At 41.3% G+C, this 24,235-nt stretch overlaps 1 protein-coding gene across 1 annotated transcript; it reads left to right on the top strand.

Annotated features, from left to right (window-relative positions):
* Positions 1–1,373: 1,373 nt before the first annotated feature.
* LOC117546020 (zinc finger and BTB domain-containing protein 47-like) lies at positions 1,374–3,048 on the top strand. The gene is made up of 4 exons (XM_034216100.1): positions 1,374–1,429; positions 1,755–1,811; positions 1,932–2,288; positions 2,717–3,048. The coding sequence occupies exons 3-4, from the start codon at positions 1,934–1,936 to the stop codon at positions 3,046–3,048; spliced, it is 687 nt and encodes a 228-aa protein (XP_034071991.1). The 5' UTR covers positions 1,374–1,429; positions 1,755–1,811; positions 1,932–1,933.
* The last annotated feature ends 21,187 nt before the right edge of the window (positions 3,049–24,235 follow it).

Here is a 24,235-nt window from a genome sequence, read left to right as displayed (position 1 = left end):
TCATCTCATGAGGCTTCATCATGGGCTTCATTTGAACAATGTAAAACAGGCAGGTTGGACATCTCAACAGTGTGCTCCATCATCTCATACCGAGTTCCCATTGAGTAAAGCCTTAGAATAACTCTAAACAACGAACATAAAATCATATTTTCATGTTAACAATATTGTATTTATTCTAGTTGAATGATTGTGATTGAAAAGCCTAAGGAGGCTGGTAAACATTGCAAAGAGGGATTTGTATTCCTTAATAATATTCATAAACTTAAGTATGTTGTAGCCTGAGAAAGGCTAAACCATATCAAAGAATACATTTATTAACTAGGCTACATTATCTCATAGCTGTAGCTTTTATAAACAACAAAAAATAAGTATTGTTCAGTCGTTGAACCAGGGACCCTGCGGTCATGAGTCAACTGCTTTCCAGCTGAGCCACAGCATGTAGGCCTACACTAAAGCTCCCTGAAACACTGCAAGATATGTATTCCTGTATTTATTGATGTTTTTATTCCTACATTTATTTATGCTTGCATCTATTTATACTTATGACATGTTCCGACCTCTATAAGTGACGGCCCGTCCACACAGCGGCGTGCGTTGAAGCTTCCAACGCTTCTGCCCATTCACTTTGAATGGGGTGACGTCACTTTTAGCTGAACTGCATTTTGGGAAGCGACGTGGAGCGTTGCTGGCGTAGCTGGCGTCAAAAGTTGAGCAATGTTCAACTTTTGACGCCTCGATGGAGGCGTCAGCCAATGAAATCCCGTTTATGCACATCTGCCAGTACAAGTGCACTAGCCAATCAAACCGCGTGTATGCTGGGAGAGACTACGCAGGTCATTTCCTCATATTCAAAAAAATGGAGGGACAATTGATTATAGCGGTAGAGAATCACCCGGTGCTGTATGATCAGTCTCTGTTCATCTACCGGGATACAAACCGGAGGAGCGAGGCATGGAGGGAGGTGGCAGAGACAGTGGGTGAAACTGGTAGGTTTTCGCCTGTTTGGGGATTTTATATCCAGTTTACTTCGTTTTAACTTTGCTATTGCTTTGTATGTCGGGGGCGGGAGATTCATGTGATTGGTTGTTGGTCGCGTTGCTCGCATAAAATCCCCAAGCTTCAGACACGCCCAGGGGCGGATCTACCGGGGTGGCATGGGGTGGCAGCTGCCACCCTAAAACACATCCTTGCCACCCCAGCTGCCACCCCAGTTGGCAGCTTTGTTTTGAAATAAAAGTTGTGGCTCATCGGACATTTATGAGAAAAAATCTCTAATGTCCGAGTGCAAGTGAATGCACCACAAGACGCGAGCCAGTTACCCCCCTTCCTGGCGCGAGCTGAAATGTGATTGGCGGCGATTTAATTTTGAACGGGACAGAACAAATAGAGAAGCATTCGGTGAAGTAGACCGGAATGTAGAAGGATTGAGGTAAGACTGATCAACTACGTCTCCTGTGAAATAAGTGTAGAACAAAGCTAATGTTTTCCAGTTACAGAAAAGAGAGAAGTTAGATATGTCCATGTGAATCATAACGTTAATGCTGATATTGAAACAATACAAATCCGGTTGAGTAACGCTATTATCAGTAACTCTTTACTTACTGTACAGTGTGCGTGGAACGTTAGCTAGGTTTTTGTTTAAAAAAATGTCATGCATGAAATATTTTTATATTATCAATCATTTAGCAAGATGTACGACCTGATCAAGGCTAAACGATTCTGCTCTTCAATAATAACTTTGAATCTTATTTCAGGAATCTGTTTGGATTGCAAGCAAAGATTGGGCCACAAGCTAGAGTTTGAAGCACACAGTAAGTGGGAAAACAACAAGCATTTGCTCAAACAGCATTTTAATTTGAACACCATTATTAATAATGATTACTGGTAATATAAAAGAAAACAACGTAATAAATGGACTTTGAATCTTATAGAAATGAAGAGGAAACGTGGCATTGCAAGTTTTTTGTCACCAAAGAGGATAGAAAGTGAGGCTGAGCAACAGGGAAGTGACAAGGTAAATGACCAGGGACATGAGGAGGTGGAAGGAGATGAAGAACAGCAACAGGAAAGTGTCAGTGATGAGATAGAAGGCAAAGATGAACAGGGACAGGAGGAGGAAGGAGAACACAACAGAGAAGAAGAGACGGAAGAGGGAGAGCATCACATAGACAAGGTGCAAGAGGGAGAGAGCGAGAGACAACAAGACGGCATGCAGAGCTCAGACAGTGAGGGGGAAAGGAATATTCCTAAGCCCTTGCAACCAACGGCCAGTCGAGTTGGTCCACATGGTATGAAAATTGTTAATACAAAGTATAATGCATCTGAATAAGATGCAAAAATCACACTAAAGGACATTTTGCAAAACAGTTTATTTAAGAGACAGGGCTAGCCTCAGTCTAATAAATATATTATTAATTCAAAAAAAGTATGTTTGCTTTCCTTAGATAGTTTTGAGTATGAGGAAAAGGGTAGATTGTGAGTATTTTGTGTACAATGTATTTTAGACCTATTATAGCAGCTGAGGTTGAAATTCAAAAATTACCCAAAACAATACACACCCAGGCCAAAATGTTGTGCTGCACACATTAACACAGCCAGTAGGTTAAACACATATTGAATAAATGACAGCTCCAAACTGTGTTATAATTAGTTGATTATAATGTGTAATCAGTTAAGCTCTATTACAGTTTGAATATGTTTTACTCCCATTTTCTAGACATATCCAAGTCCAGGTGTGAGGAGCCAGCTCAGCCGACACGGGAGAGTTTCCCCAAGACCCTTCAGGGAGGAGCCAGAAGAAGCTTCAGAACGGACTGGTACAAAACTCATTCATGGCTTGAGTACTCACAGTCCAATGATTCAGCGTATTGTTTCCCCTGTAGACATTTCTCTTTACCTGATGCCCCCAAGACCGTTTTCACCTCAATTGACGGGTATCGTAACTGGAAAAAGGCCACAATGAAAGACAGTGGTTTCTGTTATCATGCCCGATCTGAAAGCCATGTAAATACAATGTTTGCATGGGGAGAAAACAAGAAACTAAACTAAAAATGCAACATACACCAGTAAAACTATCCAAAACGAGATACTGGAATGTTTGGCTGCATTGATTGAATTGATTGATTGAAAAGTGTATTAACAGCTTGTATATTGGGTACAGTACAGTACAGCTCAAAACATACAATTGTTAAGGGGATGCAGACCAGAGAAAGACTTTCGTCTTGTTTACATCAGGGTCCCCCATTTCCAATTCATCATGTCATTTAAGACATATAAGACATATTTGACATACAGATGGCTTATTTACAATTTACATACAGGTGGTTTTTTACATACAGATTGCTTGTTTACAATTTTCATTTTAGATTTCGTTCTAATACATCCTAACCGGACATTTAAGACATACCAAGTCTACAGATATACAGTTAGTAACAGAGTCTAAAATGCGAGTATATACATAGATGGGGGGGGGGGAAGCTGTCCATTGAACGAAAGGTTGAGATTTGTACCATTACCGGGGCCAGTTTTGCAATGCTCTCCCCCGAAGGTGCTCTTTAAGAGAGGTTTTGAAGGTAAGTATAGTTTTACTTTCCTTTACAGTTGTGGGAAGAGCGTTCCACCTTGATGTGGCATCATTGCGAAACGTGTATTCCCCCTTTTTTTGTGCCAAATCTGGGTTTCACATGATTTGTGGAGCTCCCTCTGGTGTTATGATCATGGTATTCCTTGACCTTTGGGAAGAATTTTGACATGTACATGGGTACCATAGAGGTGTAGTGGATCTTGTAGACCAGGCCCATTGCAAGTAGCTGTACTCTGTCGTCTACTCTAAGCCATCCTAGGTTGTCAAAGTGGGCAGAGGTGAGGTGGGTTCTAGATGAAAGGTCAAGCAGTAGTCTGACTAGTTTATTTTGCGATGTTTGAAGTTTTATTTTTAGCGCCTTGGAGGTGCTATGGTACCATGACGTGCAAGCATAGTCATAGTACCCTTGAATGAGTGCTCCAGCCAGAGTCTTCAGGGTAGGGCTGTGCAATTAATCGTATTTTAATCGCGATTACGATTATGGCTTGCGACGATTATGAAAACAGCATAATTGACAAAATACGATTATTTTGCTGGGTGCGCTTTCGCCCCTCCCTAAAAGCCCACTCGGCCACGTGGGAGTGACATGTGTTGTGAGTGTTCAGCGCGAGCGAAGATGTCAGAACAAGAGCAGCAACTCGTTAAAAAGAAGGGTAAAACTATTTCCACTATTTGCAAGTAGCCTACTTTGTCATTACATTCCACATCGCTAAAGATATGTGCCCAGTTAGCACTGTTAGCAACCAGGGCTTTAAGCAACTTGTCAACACGTTGGACAAGCGTTACGCGATGCCGTCTCGGTATTATTTCAGCAGGTATGCGCTGCCTGCGCTATGTGACAAATGCCGTGGGGAAGTTGAGAGAGATGTGGCTTCAGCTGACTACTTTGCTACCACAACAGACCTATGGTCTAGCCCAGGGGTGCCCAACCAGTCGATCGCGAGATGTGTCTAAAAATAGAACAACAATATTCTGTTTTATCGTTAATGTCCTGTAACATAATCTTCCTGTGTCAGAATAATGCACTTGAACGCATCAAAGCTTTGTGATTGGCCGACGTCACCCCATGTGTTGGGGCGTGGCTGAGGGTCTTCAGTACAGGTGGCAATATCGTCACCTGCCTGCGCTCATCTCTGAAACCAGACCATGTAAACAGGCTGGTGTTTCTTGCAAAAAATCTTTAAGATATGACATGAGCAGTCCTACCAGCATTTGCCATGGTGGCCTAAACATTTTTATTTGGTCTTAAATTGTAGTTCAACATTTATTTCCTGTTACTTCTGGACCATGACGGTTGGCCAGCCTTCAACGTTTAACTGAGTGGAATATGTTGAATATGTTTTACCAACATGTTGGCTATATGTTAAGGAGTGTTCAGTAGGTTGTGACAGTGCACTGCAACATGTTTGATTTCATTTATTTTGGTCTAATTTATTTTTATTTATCATATTAATAATATATGTTTAGTATGGTTTTGGAAGTGCGCTCCAACATATTTGTTGATCTTGTTTATTGGTAACATATTATTTGTTTTAAAGTTCAATAAATGGTCAATGAATAATCGTCAAAATAATCGTGATATCAATTATTGACCAAATAATCGTGATTATGATTTTTGCCATAATCGCACAGCCCTACTTCAGGGTGTTCTTGTTTACCAGAGAGGAGATCCGGTATAGGAATCTAGTTCTTTGATTGACTTTTTTTATTACATTGGATGCCATTTTGTCACAGGAGAGGTTTGCCTCAAGAATAGATCCTAGGTATGTAATTTCCTTCTTACTTGTGACAATAATGTCGCCCACTGCAACTGAGAAGTCGTCAGATTTGCTGAGATTATGTTTTGAACCGAAGAGAATGGGCTCTGTTTTACCCAGGTGTAATGATAATTTATTATCGGCGAGCCAGGTGCAGATTCTGCCGAGCTCGGAGCTGAGGGTTTTTTCAACCTGCAACCCGTTCCTGTCAGAGACCAGCAGGGCTGAGTCGTCCGCGAACAGGAACAAGTTGCAGTCACATGCTGATGACATGTCATTTACATAAATTAGGAACAGTAACGGACCTAATATGCTTCCTTGTGGAACACCACAGCTCACTGGGAGGGGGGGGGGGGGACAGAGTACCGTTTACCTCCACCATCTGTTCTCTCCCCTCCAGGTAGGATTGCATCCAGCTCACCGATAGTTTCTCAAAACCAATTGCTTTTAGCTTGTCAATCAGAATGGGGTGATTGACAGTGTCGAAAGCCTTTTGTAGGTCCAGCATCACCATGCCGCAGTACTTGCCCTCGTCCACCTCTTGTTTGATGTGGTCGCTCAAATAAAGAAAGCATGTGTCAGTGGAGTGGGATGTTCTAAAGCCAGATTGAAATTCATAGATTAGTTTATTTTCCGCGAGGTACTTTTCGACCTGTTCATATACTATTTTTTCCATGACTTTCGAGATGGAGGTAAGTATAGAAACAGGGCGGTAGTTGCCTGGGTCCAATTTGCTGCCCTTTTTGTGCAGGGGGGTTACTCTTGCAATTTTGAAGTCTTTGGGTACTTTTCCCTGTTTTATGGAGAGGTTAATTATGTGAGCTATGACTGGTGAGATGGCGGTTGCTGAGTCTCTGAGGAATTTGGAGGGGATATTGTCGTGGCCAGTGGCCTTGTTAGGTTGGAGGGCGCTCAGTTTAATGAGTACCTCTGCTGTTGTTACCCTTGCTAGACTGAAATCATCTTTGCGTACCCCTAGGTTTTTGTAGTAGGTCATGATGTGATCTACTCCAAAAAGCCCTGAGTGGGAGGGTAATTTATTTACAAGAGTTGTGGCTACACTGTATGTTTGTGAAAAAAATGTTCAAGTACTTGGCCACATCCAGTTTGTCTGTGATGAGCCTGTTATCTGTCTTTATGTTTAAGTTAGAAAATCTCGTTTTGAGTTTTTTACTGCAGCCAAGCTGGTTATTGAGTAATTTCCAAAGTTCACGGGGTTTATTTTTGTTTTCCTCAGTTTTGACATTGATGAAATTCTTTTTGGCAGTTTTGATCATGGTTAAGGAAGAAATAATTCAAGAGGTTAAAAAGAGCAGGCAGTTTGCAGTTATTGTAGACGAAACTAAAGATCTTCAGAAAAAAGAGCAAATTTCATTTGTTCTGAGATACTATTACAATGGTGTTGTTCACGAGAGCTTTCTGGAGTTTGATGTGGCAGAAGGCCTGGATGCTGCTGCGTTAAGTGGTAAGATTATTTGTTTTCTTGAGAAACATGGGCTGGAGTATAAAGAAAACCTTGTCGGTCAGGGCTACGATGGCGCTGCAGTGATGAGCGGGGCACATGCTGGTGTTCAAGCGAAAATAAAAGAAGTAGCCAAAAATGCTTTCTATGTGCATTGCAGTGCACACTGCCTAAACTTAGTCATAGTAGACTCTGTCAAAAGTGTAACAGATGCGGGAAACTTCTTCTCATTGATGGAATGATTGTATGTGTTCATATCTGGGTCTTATGTACACAACAAATGGCTGGAAGTGCAGCGGGAGATGTTTGACGGTGCACCAAGGGAACTCCAAAGGCTTAGTGATACACGTTGGGCCTGCAGACATGTAGCATGTCGCAATGTTATGGATAGGTTACCTGCAATAGTACAGCTGCTTGAAGAGATTTCCTCTGAGAACCATCCACATAGAGCTGTTGAAGCCAGGGGGATATTGGTTCAGATTGATCTGAATTTTGTTGGATGCCTTGTACTGTTCCGAAAGGTCTTGAGTGACTCTAAATTTTTGTCAGATATGCTCCAGTCCAAAACATTGGACTTGGCTAAGGCCGTGGAACTAGTTGAAGCACTTAAAGTGACACTGGTACAATATCGCAGTGAAGCCTCCTTTGATGAAGTGTGGAGTGAAGCACTTGTTTTATGTGAAAGAAGTAGCATTGAAACAACTCAGCGAAAGCCAAAGAGGTCAAGACAGACAACAAGGACCCTTCAAGATAGTGTCATCCCTTCCACTTTGGGACAGCATGTAGTTCCAGATGGCAAACACTCTTTTTGCGTCAATGTGTACTATCCAGTTATGGATAACATGATTGGAGAAATAGAAAGACGCTTTTCTCACACAAATTGCAACATAATGCAAGGTATCCAGGCGCTAAATCCATCAAGTGCTACTTTTTTGAGTGAGGAGGCTATTCTTTTATTGGCTAATGCCTATGATTCTAATATTGAGGATCTTAAACACGAATTACATCAGACGAGGAGAGTACTAGAAAGAAAAAATAAGGAAAAGGGGAGTCCTACCACTCTGATGGAGTTTGCTCAATTTTGACCCATACAAGGATGTTTTTTACGAGTTGTCCAGATTGTGTAAAATAGCAGTAGTTTTACCGGTGAGCAGTGCATCCTGTGAAAGAAGTTTTTCAACTCTTAGGATCATTAAGAGTTATTTGAGGTCTACAATGACAGAAAAGAGACTGTCAAGTGTGGCTGTACTCAGCATTGAATCCAAACGCAGTAAAGCTTTGGATCTCAATAAGTTTGTGAGGCGTTTTGCTGAACAACATGGAAATCGCCGCATTCACCTGTTATAGCCAACTTGATGCTCTGCTCACGAATGACTCGATGAGCATAGAAAACTGTTAACGTGATAAACTTGTGTTAAGGGAAATGTGTACATTTGTCCTCAGTTGTTAAATATATATATATATATATATATATATATATATTCTGTACTCAAGCTCACAAAGGGATGTCAAAGGGATGTCATGTTATTATTGTACCACTGTGAGGCAATAGGTGTTGTTATTCTAAGTTAGCTCGGCTGAGCGAAAGGATGCACCTGCAGTGCAGAGTAAAATAAACCATGCCTAAGGACTTAACAGTTCATCGTCTCCGTCTCAACTATTTCTCTCCGAGTGCAACGTATGAGGAAGCTGCCATCCTTAACCTCTTTGTGGGGGTCTAACATTGATTGTTAACATTGATTGTTAACATTGATTGATATGACTGCGATTAAATCAGCATATACTTCTGCCACACCTCAAAATCTCCTGCCACCCTCTTGCCACCCCATGAATATTTTTCTAGATCCGCCCCTGGACACGCCCACCTCCAAGCGCCAACGCACGCTGCTGTGTGGATGCTCCATGAGGGTCTGAGATCGTGTCACCGGGCCCGGGTACAGTAGGGGTAATATGGTTCTTATTATATCCTACATCCATGGGTATTATGAGCGTTGTGGTTCAACGGTTCAACCGATCTGAATCGCTTCGTGAAGCAGTCACGTGGTATCGACAGGCAGCGAGGCTTCGTTTGTCATCGATGACGTCACTGGCCCAAAACGATACAAGCTTCACAAAAAGCTTCGGGGATTACTCCACACACGCTCTGAAGCCTCGGCGCAATACGTAACATCACTAGCTTAAGGAAAAGGGATATAGGAAACCTGTTCGTTGTACTTTGTTATCGGAATAAACTGCACAAATGGAGAATCTTGTCTGGACCTGGATCATTGCCCTGGTAAGATCTGCTAACTAGTGCCTCAGCGGCTGTATTATTTTAAGTTAATTATCTGTTTTATTTCTATATGATTTTGGCTGCTACATATTTATTCATTGATTTCTACATCAATTATTCTCGCGCAATTTGAATTAATCCAAAGTATTTGTTTTTATTTGCTTTTACACATTTAAAAAGAAAAGGTGAATAAAGAAGCACATTAAAACTAAAGTATCAATGTATGTCACATTTAACCAACTAGTGCCTACATGTATGGGTAATATTTAAATCAGTACATTAAATGGCATATTATTCAATGTAGGCCTATGTATTTTTATAAATATATTTATTTTGGTAGGTTTGCTCTTCCGTAATACATTTTAATTATTATAATAAAGTACATAATACTTACGTACTTTTACTTAAATAAGATATGAATGCAGTACTTTAACTTGTAATGGAGTATTTTCACAGTGTGGTGTTTGTACTTTTACTTCAGGATCTACTACCTGCAGCAAATGGTAAATGGTCTAAAGTGTTAATGTGATAACAAAGTGCTACTGAAGAGTGTAAAGTGTTGATTAAGGGTAAAGGGAACAGACCTGCTCTGTGTATCCGAAGCTGAGGCTGTAAAACAGCGTCCAGTAGTTTCTGGAGTCTCTTGTTCTCCTCTTTGGAAAGAGACAGCTCCTCCTCGAGCTCTGCTATCATCTTTTCAAACAGAGCAAATATCTCTTCAGCAGCAGCAGCAGTGAGTCGCTGCTTCTTCAACGACAGCAGCATTTGGACTTTACTCATGTTTCCTAGATCACCTTTTCCTGCAGACTCCGTTAAACACACCGTTTCTCTCTCCATCAAACTCTCAATCTGACTAGTGTTGCTAACGTGTTTCCAGCTAGCATGCTAAGCTAGCTCCTATAGTCTGAGGTAAACGCTCCAGAAAAAAGAGCACACAGTGCATTCAGAGGTTTATCCAAACACACAGATGATGGATCAGTAGTGCTGGAGCTCACACACACTTTCTCAGGAACAGAGAGAGAGAGAACCGTAGCGACGAGACGCCACATGGATCCAGGTTCTTCTTCTTCTTCTCTCGGTTTTTGGCGACAGCTTTAAGGTGCATACCGCCACCTACTGTACAAGAGTGTGTTTCGCCATATCATCCTATCACCACTTGTGGAATTATACCACTGTATTTACGTTGTTTTAAATTCTTCCAATCAATCCTGTTTCACTCAAATACTTAATAATGGCCTTCCTGGTAGCTCTTACCCCCTCACCTTCTGTTCCCAGTGTCTCCATCAGGCTCCACTCCCTTCCTGGTAGCTCTTACCCCCTCACCTTCTGTTCCCAGTGTCCCCATCAGGCTCCACTCCCTTCCTGCCTCTCTGACCCTGTCTCTTAGTGTTTCCCTCTCTGTTTTGTACATGTTGCAGTGTAATATGATGTGTTCCACATTTTTCTTTCACTCCACACCCCCTGCATTCTTCAACTTCGCTTCGGGGTCTTCTGTCCAGCTCAGCTAGCCACCGCACCGCAGCTGCCTGCACTGTACAATCGCTGGAGGACTGGGCTGTCACTCAAAAACTGAGTAGCCAATGGGGACACACCCCTGAAAGTCCCGCCCACCTGGGATGTTTGTGTCAGAATCTCAAACAAAAAATGAGGGAGCACAAACGAGAAGAGCTGCAGTGAGAGCAAAAGTCTGATCATTGAGAAAGAAGAAACAAGAACTGCAAACAAAAAGATATGTTAAAACAAAGAAAAAAGACTTATAGTTTACATGATTACACAAATGATTTGTTTGCAACTTATAGTTTCTATTTTTGAAATGTATTTTATTTTGCTTGACTCAGTTTTTTTTTTCTTTTAAACACATCGTTTTTTCTTTATTCTGAGAAAGTGTTGCTTTATCTTTATGATACAAAACTAATCCCATGGAAACCACTAAGATGTTATTTTTTTCAGACCACTGGGAGTTAAAGAATGCAGCTATCATCAGCTTTTACTTTAAACCAGTTACTTTTTGAGTAGAACTTTCTTTGAAGAAATGCTCATTATTAGAAAAATAATGGGGAATAATAAGTGTTCAGTAGGTTCAAGGTTCTTTATTTAGTCATGCGAACATAGCTACAGTGTAGTTATGCCGATGACAATCTTGTGTCGCAGGCTTCTCTAACAGAGCAACACAAAACACAGATAAACAGAAAAATATAGTTAAAGTAAATAGTAATATAAAAAGAAAAATTGTTTGGAAAAGTGAAATAGTGAAATAGTACAATAAGAGTCTATATGCAGGGGTGCACATAACTTATTTGCCCTGGTTCTCAAAGGAGCACCTGGAGATGTTGCTTGGTGCTCATCCTTAAAATGAAATAAACCGTAACTTTTGAGGGGGTCTTTATTTGTCAGACACACGGCACTGAACACACATGCAGAGGTGAACACAGAACACACATGCAGAGGTGAACACAGAACACACATGCAGAGGTGAACACAAGACAACATTAGCACGACCAGTAATCCTACAAGCTGTCATCACTACCCTCCTGACTGTTCTCCTGACTGTCTTCCTCTCTGTCAGACATGGTAGCTGATGATGTAGGCCTACTAATTTCTCTCTGGTTCAGTCTGCGATTAGCTGCTGGTTTTGGGTCGAAAGTCTCTGTTGTCATCTTAGAAAAGTGGATGTAATCAAATAAGTATGTGAACATAACCAATAACCTACCATAGCCAATAACAAATGGATGTAACTTATTTTATTTGTGTTGTTCATTCATATCTTATTTTACCTTAAAAAAAAAAAATGTATCTCCAGTTTTAAAGGATATTTTTGGTTACTGTCCTATAGTATACATTGGAATGATTTCAAACCTGTTTATCCCAATAATTATAAAGGAGTGCCTTGGAAATATGTGTTTACATAAATTGTGACCAAATCGTTTGAACTTAGACTAAAGTTAACTATCTAAACACTCAAGATTACTTTACCTCACTGAGCTGTATTATCAGCCTCTCAGTCTGACTGGGAGGACTCTCTCTCCACATTATTCTAGAAACATCTTCTTCTTATATCCGTTAGAGCAGCTAGCACCAGATTCTAATAACAGCGCCGGTACCGGTGCACCCTCCCTCACTCCCTCACTCACTCGCAATTTGGCTGTGAGCTGCGGTTGCCAGATAAGCCAACATCCCCCATTTTCATCACTTACATCGCCCATCGTACAGGGCAAATGAAACGTGTAACCGGGGTGAAAAGGGTGTACATTTACTTAATCGTGAATATCGTTACATCAAGGCCGAAAATTAGGATGAGCACCAACGGTCAAAAAAATGTTTTTCCCTCCCAAAACTGCCAGCGCAGCGCCTCCACAGATCTGGCGCCCTAGGCGAACATCTATTACGCCAGCGCTACGGGCCGGCCCTGAGTTCATATGCAACTCGCAAATATATTTCTCTCTTCTCTCTCCTCCCTTCTCTCTCCCCCTCTTCTCCCTCTCCCTCTCTCTCTCAATGTTGGTGCGCAAATGCGCCTTTTTTCAAATGACCCGGTGCTCTTTTTTTAGCGGAGGTGCGCATGCGCACCTGCGCACCAGTTATGTGCAGCCCTGTCTATATGCAAGTTATGAAATATGATATATTAAGTAAATAGATAAATAATGTTTAAGGATGTTGTTTCAACAGATTTAGCTTCAACCGTGCAGGTGTTTAACAGTCTTATTGCCTGTGGGATGAAACTGTCTCTGAATCTGGTTGTTTTAGTCCGGATGCTGCGGTAACGCCTGCCAGACAGCAGCAGACTGAACAGTTTGTGGCTGGGGTGATGGGGGTCTTTTATAATCCGGAGGGATTTCTTCCTGAGCCGCTGGGAGTAAATGTCCTCCATGGATGGCAGCTCTGTCCTGGGGATGTTCTGTGCAGTTTTCACCACCCTCTGTAAAGCCTTACGATTGAGGGCGGTGCAGCTGCCGTACCAGGCCGTGATGCAGCCACTCAGGATGCTCTCTATGGTGCACCTGTAGAAGTTGCAGAGTATCCTGGAGTCCATGTTGAAGCTCCTCAGCCTGCGGAGGAAGAAGAGCCGCTGTCGAGCTTTTTTGGTGATGGTGGTGGTGTGAAGAGTCCATGTCAGGTATCAGTGATGTGGACACCGAGGAACCTGAAGCTGCTGACTCTCTCCACCGTAGTCCTTCTCTCTGCTGCTTCCTGTAATCCACAATCAGCTCCTTTGTTTTGCTGATGTTGCGATGGAGGTTGTTATCCTGGTAGTATAATGCTCTGATACTTGGTATAATACAGTATAATAATATAGTGCAATGTTAATGTCAGGCTGAACGTAAGGCCACTTTTAGGTTCAGGTTAATTATTCTTCACATTGCCTGAAGCTAATCGGGTACAAGGTTACGACTGGGAAAAATACCAGTAGTATAACTCCCCTCACTTGATGGTGAACCTGGGTGAAGGTGAAAAAGCAGTCAATAAATGCAAACGCCTGCGAAAAAACAAAGAAACAACGAGGCAAAGAAACTGGGAGGTGGTTTGTCGTCCTTCACCAAGGTCAACCAATAAGGAACAAGAAGGCTTAGCTCTAAAAGTGCTAGAACAACGTTTGTTTAGCAGTTTGATCCTGGGGTCTGCTCGGACTTTGATTTATGTCTTTGACATATAAAAGCTATTTTGCATCAAACTCTGTCTGCCTCCAGCCACTTCTTCTGAACCTGTTCAAATGTGTTGGTATAGTGTTGAGGAGGTCCGGATCTTCAACTGGCCCAGACCCAGATTTCCTCCAACATTACCACCAAACAGATTCAGGAGCTACTGTGGTTCTTAAAGCAGGCAAAGAGAGGGGCTGATAATCAAAGTGTGTCCTCTAAATAATACATTTCAAAGTCAAAGTCAACTTTATTGTCAATCTTTCATTTTGTGTGTACAGACAGAGAGATCCAAATACTGTTTCCCACAATTCCGAGGATTTAAAAAAACATATACACATACATAATCAACAGAAATATATGCAAACATTAAGAGGCATAAACAAAAAGGCACAACAGTCAATACAACATAACAGTCACTTCCTAACGGATGTGGATGAATTATATTCCAGTAAGAAATGTACGTTTGTTTTTTGGGGAGGCATCCTGTTTTCGGATTAAGTAGAGGCGCCCAAACTAAAAACAGAAACAGACTTTGACTGGCCTCTCAAAGACAATTGCAAACACGTCCAACCAAAGCACAATCAGAAAATACATCTGGAGTAATGTTCTCTTTAAGGTTCTCAGGCAATGTGCATCTAAGAAAAACAGTCTTCTTAAAACAACTGAATAATCCAAGGGAAAGAAAAATACATCCAATGTCTCTCAACAAAAAAACAAGAGATATAATCCAAGAGGAACCAGAGGTGGGAAGTAGTGAAGTACAAATACTTTGTTACTGTATTCAGGTATTGTTCTGGTATCAGTACTTTACTCAACTATTTATTTTCTGACAACTTTTTACTTCACTCAATATTTAATGGTATTGATTTTTTAAGAAGGCACACAAAACAAGAAACAAAAATGTTATTAAAACGAGACATTTAAAACAGCTAAATTGAACGAGGCAAAGGGCAGCGCGCCCACAACAAATCAAGACATGACATGTTACAATGACTGTATAATAATACATGGAGGAACAATTATAATCTGTCAATCTCAAATCCAGCATTCTTCCAAACACAATGTCCAGTGTTCATTTAGATAACCCCAAACAGTATTTAACACAGAGAGATTCCAGGGGTTTACTCCACTTCTGTAGAGAAATATTAGACCTTCCATCCAGACAGAGCTTTATTCTTTCCAGACTCAATACCTCAGTGACTTCCACATGGAGATAGGGGAGGGGGTGTCGTCCCCGACCCATTTCACCATGATGGCTTTCCTGGCCAGTATTAAGACTGAACAACATCTTCATGATGTGAGAGCAGTGGTTCCCAACCTGGGGGGGCGCGGAAACACGAGCAATCTGTCCATCAGCTGGCCAAAAGGCATCATATTTATACGGAGAAATGCACCGTTTTCAACTTCCTTAAATCAGAGTTATGTTGCCCCAATTACGTGTAGAGTGGGAGAAGTGCTCAGATCAAGTACTTAAGTAAAAGTAGTGTACTGCAGGGTAGCTTGTGAATTTACTCCAGGTGTAACTAAAGTCTGATTTAAGAGTTGATTATATTTCACATCATTCATCCAGATCTGTAAAGTAACTAAAGGTATGAAATATATGTAGAGGAGCAGAATTACAAAGAGGCAAAAGTGGAAATACTTAAGTACCTCAATATAAGTACAGTACTTGAGTAAATCTACTTAGTTACGACCAACACTGCAGGTATGTCATGTGTGCTAGCAGCCCATAATCCACACTATACATACAATAAATCAATGTGAATTCTGTTTCCAATTTGTTTAATTTTTCCCTTAAAGAAATTACAACAAAAAAAATACTGTTAAAGAACCGGATCGATAAGCAGTATTTGTAAATGTTTCAATCAGGCCTCATTATTTCACAGTGGCACAGGGTCATCTGCCAATACAAGCACTTATGTTCATGTTCAATCCATAATAATATATAAAATAATATATATTTTTGTCTCGTTATTATTAGCAGAGAAAATGTAACGTCCGTACAATTAATACAATACAATTAATTAACATTTCCGAGTTGAATTTGGATATAAAGTGTTTTAGTTCTTTGTGATCCGGGAAAAATATCTTTAGTAGGTGAGAGTCTCTTGAGATTTCCAATGAATTGGATTTTTATACACATAATGTGTGACCTGTAAATATTTTTAGAAGTCTGTATTTTGTAAATGGTAATTAAAATGTTGTAAGTCTTTCACTGTCAAATATCATTCTGATAATACCTGCTCTTTGCTAGAGTCTTAAATCTGGTCTTTAGCTTCTTCCATGACCACTAAGCATTAGTTATCAAAAGATTTTGCTTAGCAACGGGGGTAAACCTTTCATTGTCTTAGAGCAGATTGACAGGAGAAACTCCTTACATGTTTACCAATAAATCCTGTACTTTCTACTTCTTACATTTTCAAAACCAACCCCTTACTTTAGTTTTAATCTGCATTTGGTCGAGGGATCATTATTATTTCGAAACATTGAGAGCCCATCTTTTGGTGGCTATGTCCCAACATTGAGACTAATCACACAAACATGATAAGCGCTATTGTATTGTACATGTTCCTTTTTTAACAAAGCCTTTTGGGAAGAGGCGTTTGAGGCTCTTAAAAAATAAATCAAACGCATCACAGTTCATGCCATCTTTACTTTTGTCTTACAGTTTTCACTTCACTATCTAAGAAGAAAACCCTTAACATTATATATGTTTAAAAGTCTTTACACACTGAACTATCTTTAATGCACTTCTCTCTAAAACCTTGGATTAAAGGACCCTACACACTTTGAGATAATCAGACGTAGTTGTTGACTGCGGCGCTACGACGTGTAGAAAATTCTTCTTTGATTCAGTTAAACTTTAGAGAGCGTGGGAGAAAGAGGGTCAGAAAGAGGATGAGGGCCACATCGGGACATTTGATTTTAAATTGGACCAAAAAGGATTTTTTATCTTTTATTCAGAGGAAACTTTTCTGAATTCTGACTTTACTGTAAATGTGGCACTCATCTCACATCTTGAAAATAGAAACACAATTCATAACAAACTCAACCTATTAGCTTTTCTTTGAATGTGTTTTCTTTCCTTTTTCAAACTTTCATTAATGCATTCAACACATTGAGACTTAGTCAAAACTAAAAGACCTATTCAACGAATATTTAGAGCAAAGTTTACATTTTCATGCAGAGAAATATCAGTTGAGGTTGACAGAAATCCTCCTGAGCAGTGACAGCCTCCATGGCAAAACAGACACAGGAAAGAGCGTTGCCTAAAGAAACTCCAACATCTACAGAACAACTCATGAGAAGATGTTAAAGCACATCCCATAATGTTAGATTGACAGCTGATCTCTGTGCAGTGAAGACATGAACAACCAGCTCTCAGCAACAATGAAAAATGCCCAGCTGCAGGCAGGAAGTGATCAGCTGGTTACCTGTAGTGAGAAAAAGGGGGAGAAGAGAAAAGAGCAGGAGGAGGGAAGGTCAGTCCACCTTAAATGAGCAGTGGGTAAAAGGCAGGACACAGGAACTTCGTCCTGAGGAGATGTAACGATTATTAAACAAGAAATAGTAAGTTAGATTAGTGAATCGTTTGCACGCGGGTGAAATCAGGCTTAGGGAGTAACGTATTACATGTAACGGCATTAGGTCATCAGGATACAAAATAGACAAATGTATTCCCTTACAGTTACAGAAGCAGCTGAGGACCAACACACTTGTGTCTTTTGAAACGATTACGCCATTTAAATCTTTTGTCACAAACTGTGCAGCTCTATTTTTCCTCTCCTGTGTGGACTCTCATGTGTCTCTTTAAATTTCCACTCTGTGAAAAACCTTTCTTACAGACTGAGCAGCGGTGTGGTTTCTCTCCTGTGTGGACTCTCATGTGGTGCTTTAAATTTCCACTCTGTGAAAAACCTTTCTTACAGACTGAGCAGCCGTGTGGTTTCTCTCCTGTGTGGACTCTCATGTGGTCCTTTAAACGTACACTCAGTGAAAATGCTTTCTTACAGACTGAGCAGCTGTGTGCTTTCTCTCCTGTGTGGACTCTCATGTGGTGCTTTAAACTTCCACTCTGTGAAAAAGCTTTCTTACAGACCGTGCAGCTGAATGGTTTCTCTCCTGTGTGGACTCTCATGTGGTCCTTTAAACGTGCACTCCGTGAAAAAACTTTCTTACAGACTGAGCAGCTGAATGGTTTATGTTCAGCACTACGTCGTGGATCACTGACAGATTCATGTCTATTTTTCAGTGAGTTTGAGCCTGATGCTGGTTCTCTGGTCTCTTTCCAATCAGCACTGTCTTCAGTGTCAGGTTCAGAAGAGTCTCCAGTGTCAGGTTCAGAAGAGTCTTCAGTGTCAGGTTCAGAAGAGTCTTCAGTGTCAGGTTCAGTCTTTGGTTGTAAACTGTTCTCTGGATCTGAGTTCCTGACTGGTTCTGGTCCACGACAGTCATCTCCATCAGCTTCTGTTTCAATGTGTTCAGTTTGTCTTTGATGAGGCTGTGAGGACTGAGGTTTCTCTTTATCATCTTCACTCTTCACAGGGTCAGGAGTGAAAGTGGAATTAGTGATATCAGCCTCCTCCAGCTCCTGAAGCTGCTCTCCCTCCTGTTCCTGCTTAATGTGTTCGGGGGGCTCTGGGTCCTCCTGGTCCAGACTGGTGCTCCATTCCTGCTGGACAGGGAGAAGCTCTTCTTTAACCACCACCAGCTGCTGGACGTCTGCAGGAAACAGGAAACACACAGTCAGAACAAACTGTTAAAAATCTAATTACCATTACAATTGGAGACATTTTGCAGCCCTAATTAATGCCTTTGTTTTTATATTTTCACATTATCTTTCTTAGTCCCACCTATTGTGTATTTGTGTTGGCTCAATTCACCTCATGTAGCCCAGCCCCTTTGAAAATGAAAAAGGTTTTTTTCTTCTGGCGTAGCACTAGCCGCAATGTAAACAATGAATTGTATTTGAGATCGTTCACAGACACACTGCGCCTACAGTATAGAATTAAAATACTCTGTTACAAATGAAAATCCTGCATTCAAACCTTATTTAAGTAAAAGTATGCAAGTATTAACAGAACATTTTACGGAACCTTCTTATGTAAAAGTAATGATGGTGCAGTAAAATGTTCCCTGTCAGTGTTTAATTTATGTTGTTTCTTGATTATTTTGTATGTTGCATTTTACTGCTGTACATGTTCAAAGTTGCGCTTGCATAAATGATTATAGATGAGGGAACCTGCTAAATATTAAAATGTGTGTGTTTTCTATATACAGTACAGTACCAGTCAAACGTTTGGACACCTTCTAATTCAATGTTTTTTGTTTATTGTAATTGGTTTCAGTGTTTACCCTATATACAAATAGCGGCGGCGCAGCTATATAATATGTACGATGTACCACCAGAGGAAAGAATACACTGGACCGGGTGTATTCTAACCTGAAGCATGCCTACAGAGCGGTACCACTACCCCATTTAGGTCTGACCACCTCTCACTGCTTCTCATCCCAGCGTACACCCCCCTCAGAAGTGACACCAAGCCGGTGGTCAAATATATCAGAACCTGGCCCGAGGGGGCACTCTCACAACTGCAAGACTGCTTCGAACACACAGCATGGGACATATTTGAACAGACAGACTTGGAGGAACACACAGAGCCTGTCTTATCCTACATCAAGTTCTGCACAGACACTGTAACTGTGGAAACATGCTTACGGGTCTACCCAAACCAAAAACCATGGATGACAAGAGCGGTGCGGTCTCTCCTGAGTTCCCGTGACACAGCTTTCAGGATGGGGGACGCAGCCCAGTACAGCTTGGCAAGGGCAAATCTGAGGAGAGGCATCAAGGCTGCAAAGGAGGACTACAAAGAAAAAGTGGAGGAAAATCTCGCTCATAAAAACACATGGTGCGTTTGGCAGGGCCTTCAACAGCTAACCAACTATAAGGGCAAAACATCTGGCACTACTAGAGCTGACGCCCACCTTGCAGAGGAACTAAACCACTTCTTTGCTCGCTTTGAGGCTAGCAGACCCCCCCACTTTTCTACTCTGCCCCTGTCCCTGCAAACGACCAGCTCCATACCACCTCCCACTCTCAAAGAACATCAGGTGACGCTGAGGTCTGTGAATTCTGGAAAAGCCGCAGGACCCGATGGAGTACTCGGCAAAGTACTCAAAGCTTGTGCTGACCAGCTTTCAGGGGTCCTGACCAGGATATTCAACCTGTCCCTGTCACAAGCTTGCATTCCATCCTGTCTGAAAACGGCTACCATCATTCCTGTCCCCAAAAAGACACCAGTCAGAGAGCTCAACGACTACAGGCCCATAGCCCTAACATCGGCGGTGATGAAATGTTTCGAAAGACTGATAGCCGACTAGATCAAAGACAGCCTCCCACCCTCCCTCGACCCTCATCAGTTTGCCTATAGAGCCAACAGATCCACGGATGATGCCATCGCCACGGTCCTTCACACAGCTGTGAGCCACCTAGAAGGCCCAGGCAACTATATAAGGATGCTGTTCGTCGATTTTAGCTCAGCTTTTAACACCATCATACCTGACATAATAGTGGAAAACTGTCAAGCCTAGGTTTCCCCTCCATCTTATGCGCCTGGATTAATAATATCCTTACAGACCGTCCTCAGACAGTGAAAATAGGCCCCTACTGCTCCTCCACCCACACCCTCAGCACTGGCTCCCCACAGGGCTGCGTGCTGAGCCCTCTACTCTACATTCTCTACACAAACGAATGCTCTCCCATTCACTCCTCCAACTCCATTATCAAATTTGCAGATAACACCACTGTGGTCGGCCAAATATATAAGGGAGACGACGAGTCGGCATACAGAGACGAGATCCCGAAGCTGTCTGCGTGGTGTTCAGCTAACAACCTACATCTGAACACAAGCAAAACAAAAGAAATCATCATAGACTTCATAAAGCACCGTCCAGAACCCGCTCCCCTTCACCTCAATGGAGAGAGAGTGGAGAGGGTCTCCACCTTTAAGTTCCTGGGGGTTCACATTTCGGAGAGCCTCAGCTGGACAGCACGCACCACTGCAGCAGTTAAGAAGGCCCAGCAGCGACTACACTTCCTGAGGGTGCTTCGGAGAAACCGACTGAACAAGAAGCTGCTGATGTCCTTCTACCGGGCGACCATCGAGAGCGTGCTGTCATACTCCATCTCGGGGTGGTATGCAGGATGCTCAGCTGCGGACAAGAAAGCCCTGCAGAGTGATCAGGATGGCAGAGAAAACCATCGGCTGCCCCCTGCCTTCTCTGGAACACATCTCCACCTCCCGCTGCCCCAACAGAGCTAACAAAATAATAAAGGACAGCTCTCACCCAGGTCACAGACTGTTCTCTCTCCTGCCTTCTGGGAGAAGATACAGGAGCTTCAAGTCACGGACAAACAGTTTCGACCCCTGGGTTGACAGGCTGCTTAACCACCACACATAATGTAATAACCGTAACCATTCTCACACATACACATACTTTTTATATACTATTTCTATGTCAATATTTTTAACTATTTATTTATATAGAAGATGGTAGTATAATAGTTTATGTTGTCTGTCCTATTGCCGTGTTTTTTAGTGTTATGTATGTGTTTGTATTTTTTGCACACCGGGACAGAGTTGCACTCTGAATCTCGTTATACTCTGTGTATAATGACAATACATATATATACAGAATATATTATAAATACATGTTGGCAATAATTGATTGATGAGATTTTACATTAATTTATATTAATGTTTTAATTACTTTTGTACTAGTTCCCTTATTCTTTATCAAGTAACATTTTAGATGTGTTTAATTTATTATTGAACATATTTATTCATTGATTTCTACATCAATTATTCTCGCGCAATTTGAATTAATCAAAAGTATTTGTTTTTATTTGCTTTTACACATTTAAAAAGAAAAGGTGAATAAAGAAGCACATTAAAACTAAAGAATCAATGTATGTCACATTTAACCAACTAGTGCCTACATGTATGGGTAATATTTAAATCAGTACATTAAATGGCATATTATTCAATGTATGTATTTTTATAAATATATTAATTTTGGTAGGTTTGCTCTTCCTTAATACAGTTTAATTAGAATAATAAAGTACATGTGTCTAATAATACTTACATACTTTTACTTAAATAAGATAAAAATGCAGTACTTTAACTTGTAATGGAGTATTTTCAAAGTGTGGTGTTTGTACTTTTACTTCAGGATCTACTACCTGCAGCAAGTGCTGATAAATGGTCTAAAGTGTTAATGTGACAACAAAGTGCTACTGAAGAGTGTAAAGTGTTGATTAAGGGTAAAGGGAACAGACCTGCTCTGTGTATCCGAAGCTGAGGCTGTAAAACAGCGTCCAGTAGTTTCTGGAGTCTCTTGTTCTCCTCTTTGGAAAGAGACAGCTCCTCCTCGAGCTCTGCTATCGTCTTTTCAAACAGAGCAAATATCTCTTCAGCAGCAGCAGTGAGTCGCTGCTTCTTCAACGACAGCAGCATTTGGAGTTTACTCATGTTTCCTAGATCACCTTTTCCTGCAGACTCCGTTAAACACACCGTTTCTCTCTCCATCAAACTCTCAATATGAATAGTGTTGCTAACGTGTTTCCAGCTAGCATGCTAAGCTAGCTCCTATAGTCCGAGGTAAACGCTCCAGAAAAAATAGCACACAGTCCATTCAGAGGTTTATCCAAACACACAGATGATGGATCAGTAGTGCTGGAGCTCACACACACTTTCTCAGGAACACAGAGAGAGAGAGAGAACCGTAGCGACGAGACGCCACATGGATTCAGGTTCTTCTTCTTCTTCTCTCGGTTTTTATCGGATTGCAAACAGCTTTAAGGTGCATACCGCCACCTACTGTACAATAGTGTGTTTCACTATATCATCCTATCACCACTTGTGGAATTATATTACTGTATTTACGTTGTTTTAAATTCTTCCAATCAATCCTGTTTCGCTCAAATACTTAAGAATGGCCTTCCTGATATTTCTTACCCCCTCACCTTCTGTTCCCAGTGTCCCCATCAGGCTCCACTCCCTTCCTGCCTCTCTGACCCTGTCTCTTAGTGTTTCCCTCTCTGTTTTGTACATGTTGCAGTGTAATATGATGTGTTCCACATTTTCTTTCACTCCACACCCCCTGCATTCTTCAACTTCGCTTTTTCCCTTTAAACACATTGTGCCGTTTAATCCTGTATGATCCAGTCTGAGTCTAGTGATTGTGATCTCCTCCCGTCTGTTTCTTTCTGTATAGACTTTATTATGACTGATTTGTGTAACTTTTGGTATCTCCTCCCTTTCTGATCTTCCTCCCACCATTTCTGTCATATTTCCATACCCTTCTTCTTAATTATTGCTTTTCCTTCTCCTTTTCCAAGTGCAACTGGTATTGCTATTTCCTTTTGTAACGCCTCTTTTGCTAACTTATCAGCATGCTCATTCCCTTGAACCCCCTCATGTGCAGGCACCCAGCATAACTGCACATCTATTCCCCTCCGCTGAAGTTTCAGTAAGCAGTGGTTAACCCTCTGCAGGGTCGGCGTCATGGGGGGTCATTCGAGGGCCATGCCCCCCCAAATGAGTCACTGTGCCCCCCCAACGCAGGGTGGGCAAGCCTTGCCACTTTGCCGTTTTTTTTTTTTAATCATAGAAGTGAAAACGTTTCCACTAAAGGTTTTTTGTGTGAAATACATCAGAAATAAAGAATACAAATATAAAACACAGCCTGAGGTGTGCTCACTGCTGCTCTCTGATTGGTGTGTTGCTTGACCAATGACCCCCGACTTTTGTTTTGTTATCATTACGTGGCTGTGTGTTTTAGATGAAAGCCGGTGGCAATCTGTTCATCTGTTACACTGATTATACAGTAAAGCCATCGAAAATAATATGATATACAGTACAGTACAAGTAGCCTACTTCTGGGTCTCTGTGTTTCATTCAAGCTCGGCTCTCTGTGTGTGTGGCACGATCGCATTTTGTGTGCGCGAGCGGTAACGTGGAATGTTGTTGTTAGCATCCGGTTAGCTAGCTATGCTAACAGATATAAAGAGCTATTTCTACACCAAGGTGGAGGAGAGTCCTCTCCTGTCAGACTGAGAGGATCGTATAACCTCAGCTCAGTGAGGTAAGGACTCTCTCAGTGTTTAGATAGTTCACTTTAGTGTAAGTTATCTCAGTGGGTCTCAAACGGTTTGGTCACCATTTATGTAAACAAGTATTTGCGAGGAACACATGTATATGATCATTAGCCTATAGCCTAGTTATTAAAAAAATAAGAGAATAAATGAAAAACGGGTATGAAATACTATAGGACAGTAACACAAGAATACAGTTTAAAAGGGGAGTGATTAGTAAAATATCCATAAAGAACAAGTAAATCTGTGTACAGTTCTGTTTCATATGAATGCTGAGAGATGTAGGCTATCCATTGATCTCTTCATTTTGCTCTCAAAGTGCACCAGATTGATGCATTTAACTTCAATATTTTAAAAATAATCTT

This window comes from Gymnodraco acuticeps, unplaced genomic scaffold (assembly GCF_902827175.1).
Source record: "Gymnodraco acuticeps unplaced genomic scaffold, fGymAcu1.1, whole genome shotgun sequence".
Classification (NCBI taxonomy): domain Eukaryota; kingdom Metazoa; phylum Chordata; class Actinopteri; order Perciformes; family Bathydraconidae; genus Gymnodraco; species Gymnodraco acuticeps.
Note: the sequence above shows the minus strand (reverse complement) of the source record. Positions and strands in the feature narration are given on the sequence as shown.